The sequence below is a fragment of the Fusarium odoratissimum genome, assembly GCF_000260195.1.
Source record: "Fusarium odoratissimum NRRL 54006 unplaced genomic scaffold supercont1.27, whole genome shotgun sequence".
NCBI classification, from domain to species: Eukaryota; Fungi; Ascomycota; class Sordariomycetes; order Hypocreales; family Nectriaceae; genus Fusarium; species Fusarium odoratissimum.
This window is the reverse complement of record NW_022158711.1, coordinates 150,943-165,158: the sequence shown is the minus strand read 5'-3', so window position 1 is coordinate 165,158 and position 14,216 is coordinate 150,943. Positions and strand designations below refer to the sequence as shown.

General features: G+C 49.4%; 6 protein-coding genes across 6 annotated transcripts; 4 read left to right on the top strand and 2 right to left on the bottom strand.

The window, feature by feature from the left end:
* The first annotated feature begins 91 nt into the window (after positions 1-91).
* Positions 92-2,116, top strand: FOIG_12539 (uncharacterized protein). The gene is made up of 5 exons (XM_031213452.1): positions 92-352; positions 398-404; positions 453-902; positions 952-1,533; positions 1,582-2,116. Exons 1-5 carry the CDS (start codon positions 105-107, stop codon positions 1,831-1,833), a joined length of 1,539 nt encoding a protein of 512 aa, XP_031056783.1. The 5' UTR covers positions 92-104; the 3' UTR covers positions 1,834-2,116.
* A 729-nt stretch (positions 2,117-2,845) lies between these two features.
* Positions 2,846-4,846, top strand: FOIG_12538 (uncharacterized protein; the record flags this gene model as incomplete). The annotated part of the gene is made up of 6 exons (XM_031213451.1): positions 2,846-2,976; positions 3,021-3,186; positions 3,236-3,331; positions 3,375-4,078; positions 4,124-4,450; positions 4,501-4,846. 6 exons carry the CDS (start codon positions 2,846-2,848, stop codon positions 4,844-4,846), a joined length of 1,770 nt encoding a protein of 589 aa, XP_031056782.1.
* Positions 4,847-5,037: 191 nt separating this feature from the next.
* Positions 5,038-7,620, bottom strand: FOIG_12537 (uncharacterized protein). Its single transcript, XM_031213450.1, has 5 exons — positions 7,206-7,620; positions 6,838-7,160; positions 5,992-6,793; positions 5,812-5,947; positions 5,038-5,765 (listed from the first exon to the last, which is right to left on the bottom strand). Exons 1-5 carry the CDS (start codon positions 7,329-7,331, stop codon positions 5,170-5,172), a joined length of 1,983 nt encoding a protein of 660 aa, XP_031056781.1. The 5' UTR covers positions 7,332-7,620; the 3' UTR covers positions 5,038-5,169.
* Positions 7,621-7,742: 122 nt separating this feature from the next.
* On the bottom strand, positions 7,743-9,653 carry FOIG_12536 (uncharacterized protein). The gene is made up of 6 exons (XM_031213449.1): positions 9,043-9,653; positions 8,937-8,997; positions 8,650-8,888; positions 8,207-8,603; positions 8,029-8,160; positions 7,743-7,979 (listed from the first exon to the last, which is right to left on the bottom strand). Exons 1-6 carry the CDS (start codon positions 9,508-9,510, stop codon positions 7,906-7,908), a joined length of 1,371 nt encoding a protein of 456 aa, XP_031056780.1. The 5' UTR covers positions 9,511-9,653; the 3' UTR covers positions 7,743-7,905.
* Positions 9,654-10,043: 390 nt separating this feature from the next.
* FOIG_12535 (uncharacterized protein) lies at positions 10,044-12,270 on the top strand (the record flags this gene model as incomplete). The annotated part of the gene is made up of 4 exons (XM_031213448.1): positions 10,044-10,144; positions 10,207-10,335; positions 10,389-11,022; positions 11,065-12,270. The coding sequence occupies 4 exons, from the start codon at positions 10,044-10,046 to the stop codon at positions 12,211-12,213; spliced, it is 2,013 nt and encodes a 670-aa protein (XP_031056779.1). The 3' UTR covers positions 12,214-12,270.
* A 749-nt stretch (positions 12,271-13,019) lies between these two features.
* On the top strand, positions 13,020-14,006 carry FOIG_12534 (uncharacterized protein; the record flags this gene model as incomplete). Its single annotated transcript, XM_031213447.1, has 1 exon — positions 13,020-14,006. One exon carries the CDS (start codon positions 13,020-13,022, stop codon positions 14,004-14,006), a length of 987 nt encoding a protein of 328 aa, XP_031056778.1.
* Positions 14,007-14,216: the final 210 nt, after the last annotated feature.

The window sequence follows — 14,216 nt, the reverse complement described above, 5'->3', positions numbered from 1 at the left end:
CTCGCTCATTGGTTCGTTGGTCGTGCCGTGGCTTGGTTAAATATCTTTTCATTACCCCTTCCGTCTCTCGTCTTGTAGTACTCTTTGACTTCACGAGCTTCACGATGGCGGAAAACAAAGCTTCGATCGATATTGAAAGACCTGCGAGTCAACGGACGCTCACGCCTTCTTACACTGGTAGCGCTGCGAAGAAGGATGAAGAGAGTCCAGCTACGAAAGAAGACGTCGCTCAGCCTGAAGACCCGAATGCTGTTGATTGGGATGGCCCTGATGATCCAAACAATCCCATGAACTGGCCTGCCAGGAAGAAATGGACTTGCATCGGCGCCCTCTCCGTCATGACCCTCCTAACGTATGTCCCCTCTCCCTCTTCCTCATACCCTCGCTAACATCTCAGACCTCTCGTACGTCCCTAACCTCAACCCCAACTGCACTCCCCTCTAACAATCCAGGGCTCCTCAATGTTCGCTCCCGGCGTCCCAGACATCATGCGCGAATTCGAAACTTCCAACCGCAACATCGCCACGTTCGTCGTCTCCGTCTACGTCCTCGGCTTCGCATTCGGCCCTCTTCTCGCCGCACCGCTCAGCGAAATCTACGGCCGCGCCATCGTCTTCAACATCGCCAATGTTCTCTTCCTTATAATGACCGTTGCTACAGCACTGAGCCAAAACATGCCTATGCTTATCGTCTTTCGCTTCTTGATGGGTTTCACGGGCTCGACGCCTGTTACTAATGGATCGGGTACTATATCGGATATCTTTCCGGTGCAGGAGAGAGGTAAGGCTATGGCTGTTTGGGCCATGGGACCTTTACTTGGACCGTGTATTGGACCGTTGGCGGGTGGGTATATGGTTGAGGCTATTGGATGGCGCTGGGTATTCTGGCTGATTGCTATTCTTGTAAGTCCCATACCTCTGCGTGTATATCGTATTATCGCTGACCATTTAGACCGGCTTCATCGCTGCGCTGTGCTACTTCGCTGCCCCAGAGACATACGCCCCAACGCTTCTCCGCGCCAAAGCCGCCAAGCTCAAAAAAGAAACCGGCAACCAAGACTTATACTCCATCCTCGACAAAGACGGCCTCACGCCCAAACAACGCCTCAGCAACGCCTCCATCCGCCCAATGAGAATGCTCTTCACGCACCTCCCCGTGTTCATCCTCTCTCTCTATGTCGCCATCGTCTACGGTGTGCTGTATCTCATGTTCAGCACCTTCACCTTTGTCTTTGCGCAGCAATACGGTTTCGGCACTGGTACCATTGGTCTGGCGTATCTTCCTACCGGTATTGGAATGCTGCTTGGTACAATGACGTTTGGGGTCATGACGGATGTTGTTATTAAGAAGAAGATTGAGCAGAACGGTAAGACGGTTCCCGAGGATCGGTTGCCGATTTGGATGACGTTGCCTTCGGGGTTGCTTATTGTGGGGGCGTTGTTTTGGTATGGTTGGGCGGCGGATCAGAATGTGCATTGGATTGTGCCCATGATTGGCGTTGCGCTGTTTTGCTTTGGCCTTATGGGTATCATGGTAAGTTGTCCTCATACTGATCAAGACATGAGTTGCTAACAATTATAGATGTGTCTGCAAACTTACCTCGTCGACGCGTACATCACCTACGCAGCATCAGCCGTCGCCGCCATGACAGTCCTCCGATCCCTCGCTGGCGCTATGCTTCCTCTCGCCGGACTGTCTATGTACGATGATCTTGGTCTCGGTTGGGGGAACAGTATCCTTGCGTTCTTGGCGCTGGCGCTTGTTCCTGTTCCCGTGATCTTCTTCTTGTATGGACCTAAGATCCGAGCCAAGAGCCCGAACAACCTTGGTTAGACGGGGACAGAGTTTGACAATGGCCAATTGCAGGCTTAAGATAGTGAGATACGTAGAGAAGTAGTTGTCTGGTGAACAACTGGTATATAGTATAGAATTTGTAATTCAGAGGTGTCAATGTCCTCGTTCATAGAATGCCATTCCCTTAGCTTACCTGAGAACATCCAGCGACGTGAATCTCACATGATATTTCGTACGAAAATTCATCGCGAGAGACAGCGGATGTATGTTCCCAAAGCGGTAACTCGTCTGCAGACCAGAACTCGGTGCCTTTGCTCCCTAAGTGGACCTGACCAGCGGATTATTCCGCGTACCATTGTGTCGGGAATAACTTCAATGTACTGCATGAACCGTTAATCATTAAATCTACAGAACTTATTTGCACAGAAATTCCTTCAACGGTCGGTTCTGAACGCACGCGGCTTTAAATCGCCATGTCGCTTATTTCGCATGGTCACTGTTTATGATTTAGAGGATTTACATGGCTCCCCTACGTTACTGATCAGATTGATAACAACAAGGTTATCTGATGGAATAAACTTTCAATCACATGGTCGATGTCACTCCAGCGCGTGGCAACACCCAGCAAGCCACCCAAAGCCAAAAATCTCATCACTGATCAGATGCGAAAACTCTGAGCAGGGATGAGAAACGTGTCATTGGAGATCGCCTGTTATCGGAACATCGCCAACACAGAATCCACCATCTAACCGAACTGCTAATCATCTTCATGTGATCCATCCGTCTAGAAATTTACCTAAAAGTCTCCATCGCTAAGAAGCGGCTCTACCCAATCCCTGTAAAACATGAGGCTTTTTTTATCAGATCACGGTTAAGTCATGCCACGCGATGTCTTGGCAGACCAATTACATCACGCGATGCATGAAAATCTGATAAGATTAGATGGATCACCGGATTGTGGGCGCGGAATGACTTCCGTCGCTGAGAGGATATAAACAGGAGCCAGCGTTGCATTGTATCCAGTATTCAATGTTGGTTAAGCTTTATTGCAATGGCAGATCATACTTCTCATCGCAGCTCCGACGTGGAGGCTGCGCCGAAGGAAGAGCGTGAGAAAGTCTCGAATACGGATATTCTGAGGGAGTCTTGGTCTAAGAAGGCTTTGATCGTTGCATTTACTGGGTATGTTCCCTTCCGCTATCTATACGCTTCGTCTAACAATTTAGTCTATTTGCAACGACGTTCATAACCCAATTCCTCAAGTACGCGACAAAGGTCTACGATGCATACGCTACTTCTGCCTTCCAGCGCCATTCAGCGCTTGCGACAGCCAATGTCGTCAGCACAATCATTGGTCTCGTCACGTACCCCATCATGGCAAAGTTCTCCAACGTATGTATACCATACCACTCAACCCCAACGCTCAAACTAACTGTCCCAGGTGTTTGGTAGAGCAGAAGGTCTGACCTTCTCGATTCTCTTCCTCGTTCTATCGCAAGTAATGTACGCTGCTTGTCAAAACATCGCAACCTACATCGTAAGCCCTCATATCCCCCTCTGATGCCCAACTAACATTACAGGCCGGCGGAATCTTTGAATCAATCGGCGACACCGGCTACGTCATCATGCAACAAGTCTTTATCGCCGACACAACAAGCCTCATTAACCGCGGTCTCTGGACATCCCTCCCCGAGTCCTTCGCCTCGATCCCAACGCTGTACCTCGGCTCCATTGTCGCAGACAGTGTTCTCAAACACTCAACCTGGCGCTGGGGTTATGGAATGTGGGCTCTCATCCTGCCTTTCTGCGCAGCGCCGCTCATTATTACCTTATATGTTCTTCAACGCCGCGCGAGAAAGGCTGGGTATAGAAGAAAGGGCGCTTGGGACGCTGCTGATAAGACGCAGCCTTTGAGCAAGAGGATTATCAACCTTATTTGGGTTGATCTAGACATTCTTGGTGCTGTGCTTCTTGTTCTGGGTCTTGGACTCACGCTTATACCGTTGTCGCTTACGGGCGCGAGGAATAGTGACCGTTGGGATCAGGGAAGCTATATCGCCATGCTCGTCATAGGCGTTGTCGTCGTCGGCGTGTTCTTCGTCTGGGATACAAAGTTTGCAAAGGTTCCATTCGTTCCTTTCCGCATGATCAAGGAGCGAACTGTCGTTGCGGCTTGCGTTCTATCCATGTTGGACTTTTTCCATTATTCTTGCTTTACCCTCTTCTTTCCGAGTTATCTTCAGGTCGCCGGGGGGTTCAGTCCTGGACATGCTACGCGCATTGAGTAAGTACCTCTCACATGTGGTTGAGATAATGCTGACTTTGCTAGTAACGCTCTTCGTGTCGCGTTCCAGATCGCCTCGGTACTTGTCGGTGTTTTGATGAAGTACACCAAGCGCAGTCAGATCTTTGTCTTCATTGGTGTTCCGCTTTGTGTCCTTGGTCAAGGTCTCATGATTCACTTTGTCAACATGAACGGAGGCCACGCCAACGAAGCATCTTTCATCACAGCAAAGACTCTTGTCGGTGTTGGTCGTGCATTTTACCAAACGGCCGCTCAAGTCTCTATTCAGGCTCTCGTCGCCAAGGAAGACGTCCCCGTTGTGACGGGCGTTTACTACGCAGCCATGAACTTTGGCGGAGCCGTCGGTACCAGGTCAGCCCATCGCCCCACTTGGTTATTTTATTCACCACTAACAATTACAGTGTCGGTGGTGCTATCTGGAACAACATCCTCCCCCAGAAACTCACAACATACCTCCCCGAGCAAGCCAAGCCCAACGCCTTCAAGATCTACAAGTCCATCGTCGTCGCTCAGAAATTCGCCAAGGGTACGCCTGTGCGCGCAGCTATTGACCAAGCATATCGCGAGACACAACGACTTCTCGCTATCGCCGCGACGTGCTCTCTGGCGCCGATGCTCATTGTTATGTTTGCGCTCAAGGCTGTTGATCTAACAAAGGTTGATGAGGCGAAGATTGAGGAGAACAAATCGACTGATGGAGAGGTTGAACCGGCAGTTATGAGGGAGAATGTGCAGGTGAAGAACTAGGTCTAATAGAGAAGCTGTAGAATCAATTGAAGGTTGTTACTGTATTGAGTCATATTATTGAGTGCCACTGGATTGCGTGGACTCGCTTTAAGTTAAAATTGGTGGACGCGAAGCTGACCCTCTGTAGCGCGTTCACTACAGTTCAGTCAGCTGCTAGTACAGTGAACAAAGTGCAACGAGATTTATCATTTCTTCAATCCACTCTGTTCAAATCTCGCGCTTGCTACATCGAATGAAGCAATTAATCCATTATTCTGCCATTACGCGCGCTCACTAATGAACTGCCTACAACCGATATCGCTTCGCAGCATTGCAACGTACAACTACAGCATGTAAGCCATCGCGATCAGCGACAAAACCAGACCAACCATATTATTCCCAACCTTGACACCGGCCGAATCATCCCCTCCACTTCCACTTCCCGTACTCTCCTCCTTCTCCCAATCACTCGCATTCCACTTCGCAAAGCTCAGCTCCGGCTCCAATCTCGGCGTAAGATTAAAATCCCCCGCCGTAGCCTTCCTATCACTCGTCGTGCCATTCCAGCAATGCCTCTCAAAGCACTGCTCACATTGTTTCGGCATCTCAATATCCAATCTTCTCAACGAACCCTTTATAGCCGCACAAGCTAAGCAAGCAGGCCAATTCTCATCGACACTACCATTACCGTACGTGGCTACCTGGAATGCGTTTTCAAGAGCAATGTCGACTTGATTAGTTGTGAATTGGGTTTGGGCGTATGAGTAGTTGGTGTAGCCGGTCCACGGGGCGTTGGGGAGCCAGAGAAGGAGGGGGGTGGAGGATGAGGCGTTGCAGCCGAAGAATGTTGGTTGGAAAGAGAGGTTTTGGGCGACGATGGTGTTTACGTCGGGGATTTTGGGGAAGGGGATGTTGCCTTGGGATGCAGTGAGGGCGGTATCTGAGATGTTAATAAGACTTTCTGCGGATGGAAGTTGAAAGCTTACTGATGAGATTGGTGCCGTTGACCCAAGAGTTGGGCGCATCAGATGATGCTTCATAAACAATGATTAAGTCAAGTTTGCGATCAGGAATGATCAGCGGACGCAAAGGATTACTCTCAAGAGTAAGACTCCCATCAACCTAAACAATCAGCATCATCTCATGATAAAAGTATGAAAACTTACTAAAAGAAGCTCCGAAACACCCTTCATATCCTCATTGTAATCCTCAAACGGATTCGGATATGTCGCCCACAACGACTCATTGAATGTCAAGTCAAAGTACTCCGCCGTCATGTTCGTAAGCTGAACCAGTGGATTATCATACTGATCCTTCGGGATAGGAATGTCGTTAATATCCGGGTTAACCTTCTGTCTCTTCTCCAGCCACCGCTTCGCAAAAACTGGAATTCCATAAAATGAATCGATAAACCATGCAGTGAATGCATTAGCAGTCGTGCCCTGCATGAGCGTGAGTTTATCAAAGCCCTGCACACATTCACTTTTATTCTGCGGTTTCCCCTCTGACATGGAAGTACCAAGGAATTTCGTCTGGATAAACGCCTGAACGCGGCCACCAACCCAACTTCCAAACTCAAAGGGTGTAACTTCATACGCAGTCAAGTTGAAGCGTTCAGATTCGTTGAAGCCGGGATACATCAACTTTCCGATTTCAGGAGACTTTCCGGGAATGACTTCTGCGAAGCATACGATTGGCATTGGTGCGTCGCCGAGAGTAAAGGCGGTGTTCTTGGAGGCGATGTCGGAGTAGTTGCTGTATACTTTGTCCTCGGGGAGCCAAGTTCCCCAGAATTGACCGAATGTATCTGCGACGGAGACGGGGAAGCCGGATTCATCTTTTGCGCCCATGTTTTCGAAGATGGTTGTGAAGAATGCTGTTTGATTGCCGTCTGGACCGGATGAGTAATCGAGGGAGAAGTTGGAGGCTTTTTTGACGCCGTCCGTTGTGGTGAAATTATTTGCAGCCCTGAAATGTGAGTAACAATTGAGATGATGGTAGAATGAACTTACAGTAGAGAAACGGTGACAGCGCCTCCGCCGGATAGACCAGTGATGTACGAGAAAAGCTGCGTCAACCCGCCCGTTCTCGCAGCCCTCGCGATAGCAGACCGAGCATCAAACGCCTGCCAGACTCCCAGTCCTCCAAGACCAGACTGTGTGCCTCCGCCCGAGACGGAGAGCCCAACGATGGGAACATCGTCACTCTTGAGCTTGTTTATATAGTTCGAGACGTTGAAATTGGTGATGTTGGCGAGTTTGAGGTAATCTTCGAGATTAGGGATTATCTGCTTGGCGCGCTGTTCGCGCCATGATGACTCTTCATCGGATAGGCCCTGGCTTTGTTAGAGATAGTGGTGAAGAGGGATAGGGATGGGTACATCTGATGCGTTGCGGATCTTGAGGGAGGAGGGACATGTCGTGTAGACTGGGGCGTAGGGATCAGCTCCACTTTGGGCGAGGGTGAAGCTGAAGAGCGAAGTGAGAAGCAATAAATCGCGAAACATGTTGCAGGCTCTTTCAAAACGAACTACTTCTTCACAATCTGTGATGAATAAAAAATTCTTTTATTAGCGAAATTAAAAAGAGCAGCAGCCGGTCATGTTATTACTCTTCAACATGGACATTCCCGTGTGAGCTACATGCCGATATCCGACATCCCTCGCCCCAAGCTATCTTAGCTCATGTCAGCGCAAACTTCCACCACAGAACTCAATGGCTTATCCCAGCCAACCCGATCCCAAGAATCCACGACTGTTTAATTATTAGCCTCTCGGGACCGAATGCGAACCGTCGAGATCTAAACTACGAGGCTTGGCGGAGGAATGCAAGCCGAAGTAATTCGGATTGGTGGCTTATCGCCCCAGTCTCGGAGCGAAAATGAGGAGTGAGTTTTGACTACTGTAGCTACGGCGCTCAAAAAATAACTTTTGTCTATTCCTTCTATGGTAATTAATTCGATCTAAGTTTCTACGCCGCGTAGATCTAGATTTCCCCGCGCCTAGATCCCGGAGCTGTTTTTCGTAGAGATCATCATTCCTGGTATGTCTATCCGTGATTTTATGTAAGCCATGTCTTGATCTACGCCTTCCAATTCTTGCTAAATCGAGCAATAAGGAGAACTAAGCCACCAGCGAGCATTGAGAAACAGGTAACTTTGACCAGTCAGTGGAGATTCGAGTGAAGGTGGAGTGGTATACTTACTAACGGTGAAGCCCCAGCCTACGCCGATGCCGTCAATCATGGGGACGACGCCTCCAACGCTCATTGCGCCGAAACTGTACTGAATAACATATTTCCCTGTGATAACTGCCGTTCTATGCGCAGGTCGAACCTCTGAAGACTGTTAGTCGCATTCGTGTGTTGATGTTGATTGACTTACCAGCAGCGTATGTATTCAGCCCACTAAACGACGCCATGAGTCCAAACCCTTGGATAAACGCACTCACAATCGGCAACGCCATACCACCAAGTCTATGATAGACACTCCACCCATAGAGCAATGTTCCAAGAGGAAGAATGATAAGAACACTAGCTAGACTGCTGTTCAAGCGATCTTCAGGAATTCTCTGTCCGTTTCGCTTTCGCATATATCTCTTGACGACTACGTCGGAGATTTTACCGCCAACGGTACTTCCGACAAGAAATCCAGCGCCCGGCGCGAGATAGAAAAGACCGCTTGCGAGAGGGGATGTGAGATTGAAGCGAGGGTTTATGACGCGCCGGATGGAGGAGAGGAGACCGTATTGGTTGAAGCCGAGGAGACCGCAGGCGATGTTCTGTCATGTTAGTGTTGTATTTGTTCAACTGGGGAAGGATACATACGGCTAGGATAACCTTGGGATATTTAAATTGGCAGAATACGTGCATCGGGTTGAACGTCCGAAGAATCTCCTTGGCGGTTCGAGGACGTGTCGTCTCAGCCAACTTGGGATTTTCAACTTCACTGGCTTTCGGGATGAACAGAAGAGAAAGAATGAGTCCAAAGAGACACATGCCGGCTTCAACGCCATAGATGACTCGCCAGCTGGTGAATGTTGCGATGATACTACCGAGAAGAGGTGCTGTAGATCTTAGTACCAGCTCATGTCAAGGAGGTCGGATAGGCTTACCGATTGAATTGAACGACACGCAACTCCCCAGAAAGAACCCAACAGCAGTCCCACGAGACGTCTACAACCGTCAGTAAACAACTTTCAACCATCAAGACATACTCACAGGATCAAAGATATCCGCCAGAATAGTCTGCCCAGCAACCAAAAAGAACGGCCCCGTATTCCCTCCCAGAATCCAAAGCGTCGCAAACCCAGCTAAATTGGGCACAGTCGCGCACCCAATCGCACAAACACACAGAACAGCATTCGCAGCAAGATACGCAGACTTGCGTCCAATAATCGTACTAACCGGCAACCAAATCAACCCCGACAACGCCTGTGCTACAAAGACACCAGCATTGATGGTGGTGATGGTAGTTACGGGTATGTTGAGATCAGAAGCTACTTCGATGGTGGCGGGCATTATGGCGGTGCTCCAGAATGTCATGGGGAGCGGCATCCAGCATACCACGAAGAGAATCACCCATTTTCGCCAGGTGGGGATTTGTGCGACGTCGTCGTCTATTGCACCGATTGGCGGTAATGGCGTCTCTGGGGAGGCTGTGAGGGCTGTTTTTGGTTCAGTGGTCATAGTGAATAAACGAATGGATTTATACAACGAAAAAGCTAGTAACGAGGGGTAACTTAATTAACACAAAGGTGAATGAAATGAACGTCCGATTAATCCATTGAAGCTGCAATACAAATATTTACTGAAAAGAGTTTTCTTCACCTTCTCAATCAGGTATTTAAAACCCCCCCAATTCCTTGCATCTTGGCTCACTTATAGTGGACCGCTATGACTTTCCCCAGCGGTGTCGGATGTCAACCACCTTGACCCGTCTTATTCCCACTCACCTCTCTCGGCGCCAACTCCCCAAACCACCGAAAAGCATACTTTTCTGCCGAGGTTAACGCTGAGTCAGCGCGGGAAAGTTAAAATTCTCGCCGATTTTTGTCGGCGTCATTGAACCGAGTTTCACTTCTCTATTCTTGGGGAGTCACACGACACCAGCTGGTAATCGGTAACTCGGCTATCCAATCAGGAAGATATCGGGTGGGTTTGTGAGATAAGACTGTGTTACTTGGCCTTGAAGATCACCTGTTGGTACAAGGTTTGAGACAATGGCTGATCATCAGAGTGACTCGGACAAGGAGGATGTTGGGTCTTCGACGCTTACGCCCTTGAGTCCGGGGAAACGACAGCGCAAGACGAAATCTACAGCGTAAGAGTCTTTGATTTACTTGGAATATATTTTTTGCGGATTGACTAATTGAATTGGTTCAGGTGTCGGCGATGTCATGCGAGAAAAGTCAAATGCTCAGGCGGCCAGCCCTGTGAAAACTGCCGTCAAGCAAGCAAAGGCGCCGAATGTTCCTATCCCCGTAAGAACCGTCTCGTCAAAGTCAGCCAACAGTAAGACCCTCTCTCTTTATCCTCCGTATCCCCATGTTTATCAATTGGTCCAGATACATTGACGATCTCATCGCCGAGAACCAGCGTCTTCGTCAAGATGACGCTAAACCTCGGCCTGAGCCAACCATCCCCGACGTCTCAATCTCACAGAGCACCGAGACGTCCTCGTCCCTACAGGGTACACTCCTCGAAGAACGACCCTGGTTTTTTGACATGAATGTTCTTCACACCCCCGTCCTCATCGGCGAAGCGTCCGACGCTGCGTTTGCGACGCGCTTTAGGCAGGCTATTTCTGAACCGGGGCATAGCCACATACCCCGGGTGAATTATGCACCGGACGAGAGATTGCTTGCTCTTTCGGATGAAGATTGTCCGTGGCCTATACCCTCTAGGGCACGGTTGCTTGTTAATGTCGCATTGAAGTATGTTAGTCGGAATTACTACATTGTGAGAAAGAGTCAGATCTTGGAGGGGTTAGAGCAGACGATTCTTAATCCTAACTCGGCGGATTCGTTGCTGAGGAGTAAACTTTGGGTTCTGTTTGCGATTGGGGAGATGTACTCTACGCGTACGGCAGCCAAGGATAGGAACTTTCCTGGTATGGCGTATTTTGCCCGCGCGACTCGTATTCTTCGGATCATCAGCGAAAGACCTCGCATTGATGCTATTGAGATTCGTCTTCTTCTTGTAAGTCTCTCCCTTTTTCGTAGAACCAAGCTGACAATCTAGTCTTTTTATTCCCTCGCTCTTAACCGCCGCTATACAGCCTACGCCCTCGCCGGCTCATCAGTCCGTCTCTCCGTCGTAATGGGTCTTCATCTCAACGTCCCCGAATCCCAACTCCGCGACACCGGCGCACGAGAACACAGAAATCGCGTGTGGTGGACTGCATATAGTTTCGATCGGATGTGGGCTTCTCGTCTTGGCCATCCTGTCGCTATTCAAGATGACGACATCGAAGTTGATCTTCCTACTGATCCAGTCTTGGATACGCCATCGGATGACTTTGCTGACTCATCGTATTTCATCGCGGGCCTGAGACTTGCGAGATTGGCGGCCAAGGTTATCAATGCGATTTATACGAGAAGACCACAGCAGAAAACACTGTCGCAGAGGGTTCAAGAGGCGTTGAGGGATCTGAGGGCTTTTGTGGAGGAGTTGCCGCCTCATCTACACATTGAACCGACTGATGCCCCAGAACCAAGTCCAAAGCCTCTCTCACTGCACTTGTACTTCAACCAAGTCGCCATAACCGCAACGCGCCCTATTCTTCTGCACGTCCTGAGGACTCACGTCTCAGCATGGGACACCCAACCTCGGACCGAGCCCCAAATCCCCGTATCAGCCATGACCCTCTCCGAAGCCTGCATCCGCTGCGCGCGCCACTCGTGCCGCCTCCTAATCGACTGCTGGATCGACGGGTCCTTCGCGACATTCGACTACTTCTACACGCAATACCTCTTCTCATCCGCCACAGTCCTCGCGATATCAAGCCTCATCGACGGCAAAGAATGTCGCAGTGACAAAGAGCAGTTCGAGTCAGCAGCACAGTTTCTGCACCAACTAAAGGAGAATGGAAACTTTGCGGCGGAGGAGTTTTGTAGACATGTTGATGCTATGAAGGTTTGTATGAGGGCGCTTGAGGCGAGGAGGGGACAGTTTGTGGTGCAGGATACGGGATTGTTGGGGTTGGATGTACTAAACCCTACGGCGGGGATGGCGTTGTCGGAGCCGTCGTTGCAGGAGTTGCTGTCGCAGCCAGTTTTAGATTTACAGTTTATTGATGCGTCGATGTATCATGATGGGGCGCAGGGGTTGTATTGGCCTGATATTAGTCCTGAGAGTTGGAGTGCCAGTGGATGGACTCCTGGTGGGTAGAACTTGGAGACGCAGTATCTGACTAGCTAGTATTGAACTATTATTCGTCGTCTCTTATCTGGCCTCTTATTTATGCTTCTTGAAAAATCGTATGTTGTGAAGAGCATCTTGACGCTTCCAAAAGTGGCTTAGTGCGAATACCTTTTTGTAGCTGCAGTTTATGTTATATCCGTAGATTGGTATAAACCAGCTCAATTGTCTAGACAGCGAATATGAGGTGAATACCTTTGTTATATCATCTCAAGTGCAGTTCCTGTATCTTATCCCGCGAAGCAATATCACCACTATCGTCTGCCCATAAGAATAGTGTCAAGACTTGCCATTAATCCCTTAACCAATGGAGTCCATCGATGTTCCCCAGTAACTCATAGAGTATGAAGCATGAAACATCTAAACAATGTATCTCTTCAATGCCTTCCTGGCACTGCGAGCTCATTGTTTTATTGGACTGACAGCTTGTTCGAACTTGTCCTGGCAGTTCCTTTCAGCTGGTAGCTCGACAGGCTGAACAAGACCGCTAGTCACCATGGACCGACGACGAACAGACTGTTGTTCTTGTTGACACTGGCAATGTTTGCTACCACTGCGAAATGAACTGCAAGAATATTCACCGTCAATCTCCCAATAAATGCTTCTCTTCCTTGTTGTTGATCCAGTTCTCTTCTTTCCTCCTCACCAACCTCACAACATCTCGACCTTGGTCTTCACATCAACTCACAACCATTAACGACTACCAACAACTCCCAACCTCACCTTCATACACCAAATCAACTCACACAACAATCATACCCCTCACAACCGACAACATGTCTTCCTTTTCCACTGCCTATCCCACTGATGGTGAGGTGATCGACATTGGTGGTTCATCCATCAACCTCACCTTCGTGGACGACCAACTCCCCAAGGCCTTCCTTGGCAAGGGTGACTTCCCCAAGGAAGTCGCCTACACTTCTGGCATGGAGAAGTGGAATGCAATTGCCGACAAGTCGTACCAGACTTCGGACGAGATGGCTATTATCAAGGCTACTGCCAAGCAAGTTGTCCAGCAACTCAAGTCTGGAACTCACATCATCGATCTCGGTGCTGCCAACAGCAAGAAGTTTGAACCTTATGTTCACGAGTTCATCTCCCAGGGCAAGGAGTGCGTCTATGTCGCTCTTGACCTGTCTCACGCCTCTCTTGTCGAGCACATCGCCAAGGCCAAGGCTACATTCCCTGGTGTCAAGTGTATTGGTCTTTGGGGCTCTTTCGAACAGGGCGACATCTATTTCAACAAGACCCGCCCTACTGCCCGCCTTTTCCTGTCTCTCGGCAGCATCTTCTATAACGCCCCCGACTCTATGGCCAAGGATCGTTGTGTCGAGTTTAAGCTCCACATGACTCCTGTCGATCGTCTCATTGTCGGCCAGGACGGTCCTACCGGCGCTGAAGCCAGCCAGACCCACGCTGCCTACAACACCGTCGAGTATGACGCCTTTTTCACCACCTACCTCCAAGGTCTTCAAGATCACGCTGGTATTGTAGGTGCTAACCCCAAGACTGCTTGGACTGTTGAGAGCAAGCTCAACAAAGCGATGCATTACTTCGATGTCACTGCCAACCACGAAATGCAGTGCACCAAGTTCAACATCAACGTCCCCGCCGGCACTGTCTTCCAAATGTTCAAGTCTTGGAAGCGTTATGAGGCTGAGATCCATGAGCTTACCAACGAGATTGGTCTCAACATCGAGACTCTTGGCAAGGCTGAGAATTCGGGTATGCGTCAATACCTCATCAAGACTGCTGAGAACTAAATCCGTTGCACGCGTGTGATCTCTCCCTTCTGTTGTTGGTTTTTCGGAGTTTGGTAAAGGTTGTCTGAGCCTGGAAGTGCCAGACCGAGTGCGCGAGTAGACAGAAAAGTCCCCCACTCATGGTTGTTTTTGTTTTTGTTTATCTCTTGACTTGGTAGAGTCTTGGGAAGGATTTGTCTGAGCTAAGAATGCCAGACCCCCAGTGACGGA

Coding starts and splice junctions, on each gene's coding strand:
- FOIG_12539 (XM_031213452.1), top strand. CDS start 105: ATGGCGGAAAACAAAGCTTCGATCGATATTGAAAGACCTGCGAGTCAA. Junction 903..951: donor TCTGGCTGATTGCTATTCTT/GTAAGTCCCATA, acceptor CTGACCATTTAG/ACCGGCTTCATCGCTGCGCT. Junction 1,534..1,581: donor TTGGCCTTATGGGTATCATG/GTAAGTTGTCCT, acceptor TAACAATTATAG/ATGTGTCTGCAAACTTACCT.
- FOIG_12537 (XM_031213450.1), bottom strand. CDS start 7,331: ATGTTTCGCGATTTATTGCTTCTCACTTCGCTCTTCAGCTTCACCCTC. Junction 6,794..6,837: donor GCTGTCACCGTTTCTCTACT/GTAAGTTCATTC, acceptor CTCACATTTCAG/GGCTGCAAATAATTTCACCA. Junction 5,948..5,991: donor GTGTTTCGGAGCTTCTTTTA/GTAAGTTTTCAT, acceptor CTGATTGTTTAG/GTTGATGGGAGTCTTACTCT.
- FOIG_12536 (XM_031213449.1), bottom strand. CDS start 9,510: ATGACCACTGAACCAAAAACAGCCCTCACAGCCTCCCCAGAGACGCCA. Junction 8,998..9,042: donor TGGCGGATATCTTTGATCCT/GTGAGTATGTCT, acceptor TGACGGTTGTAG/ACGTCTCGTGGGACTGCTGT. Junction 8,161..8,206: donor GCTGAATACATACGCTGCTG/GTAAGTCAATCA, acceptor AACAGTCTTCAG/AGGTTCGACCTGCGCATAGA.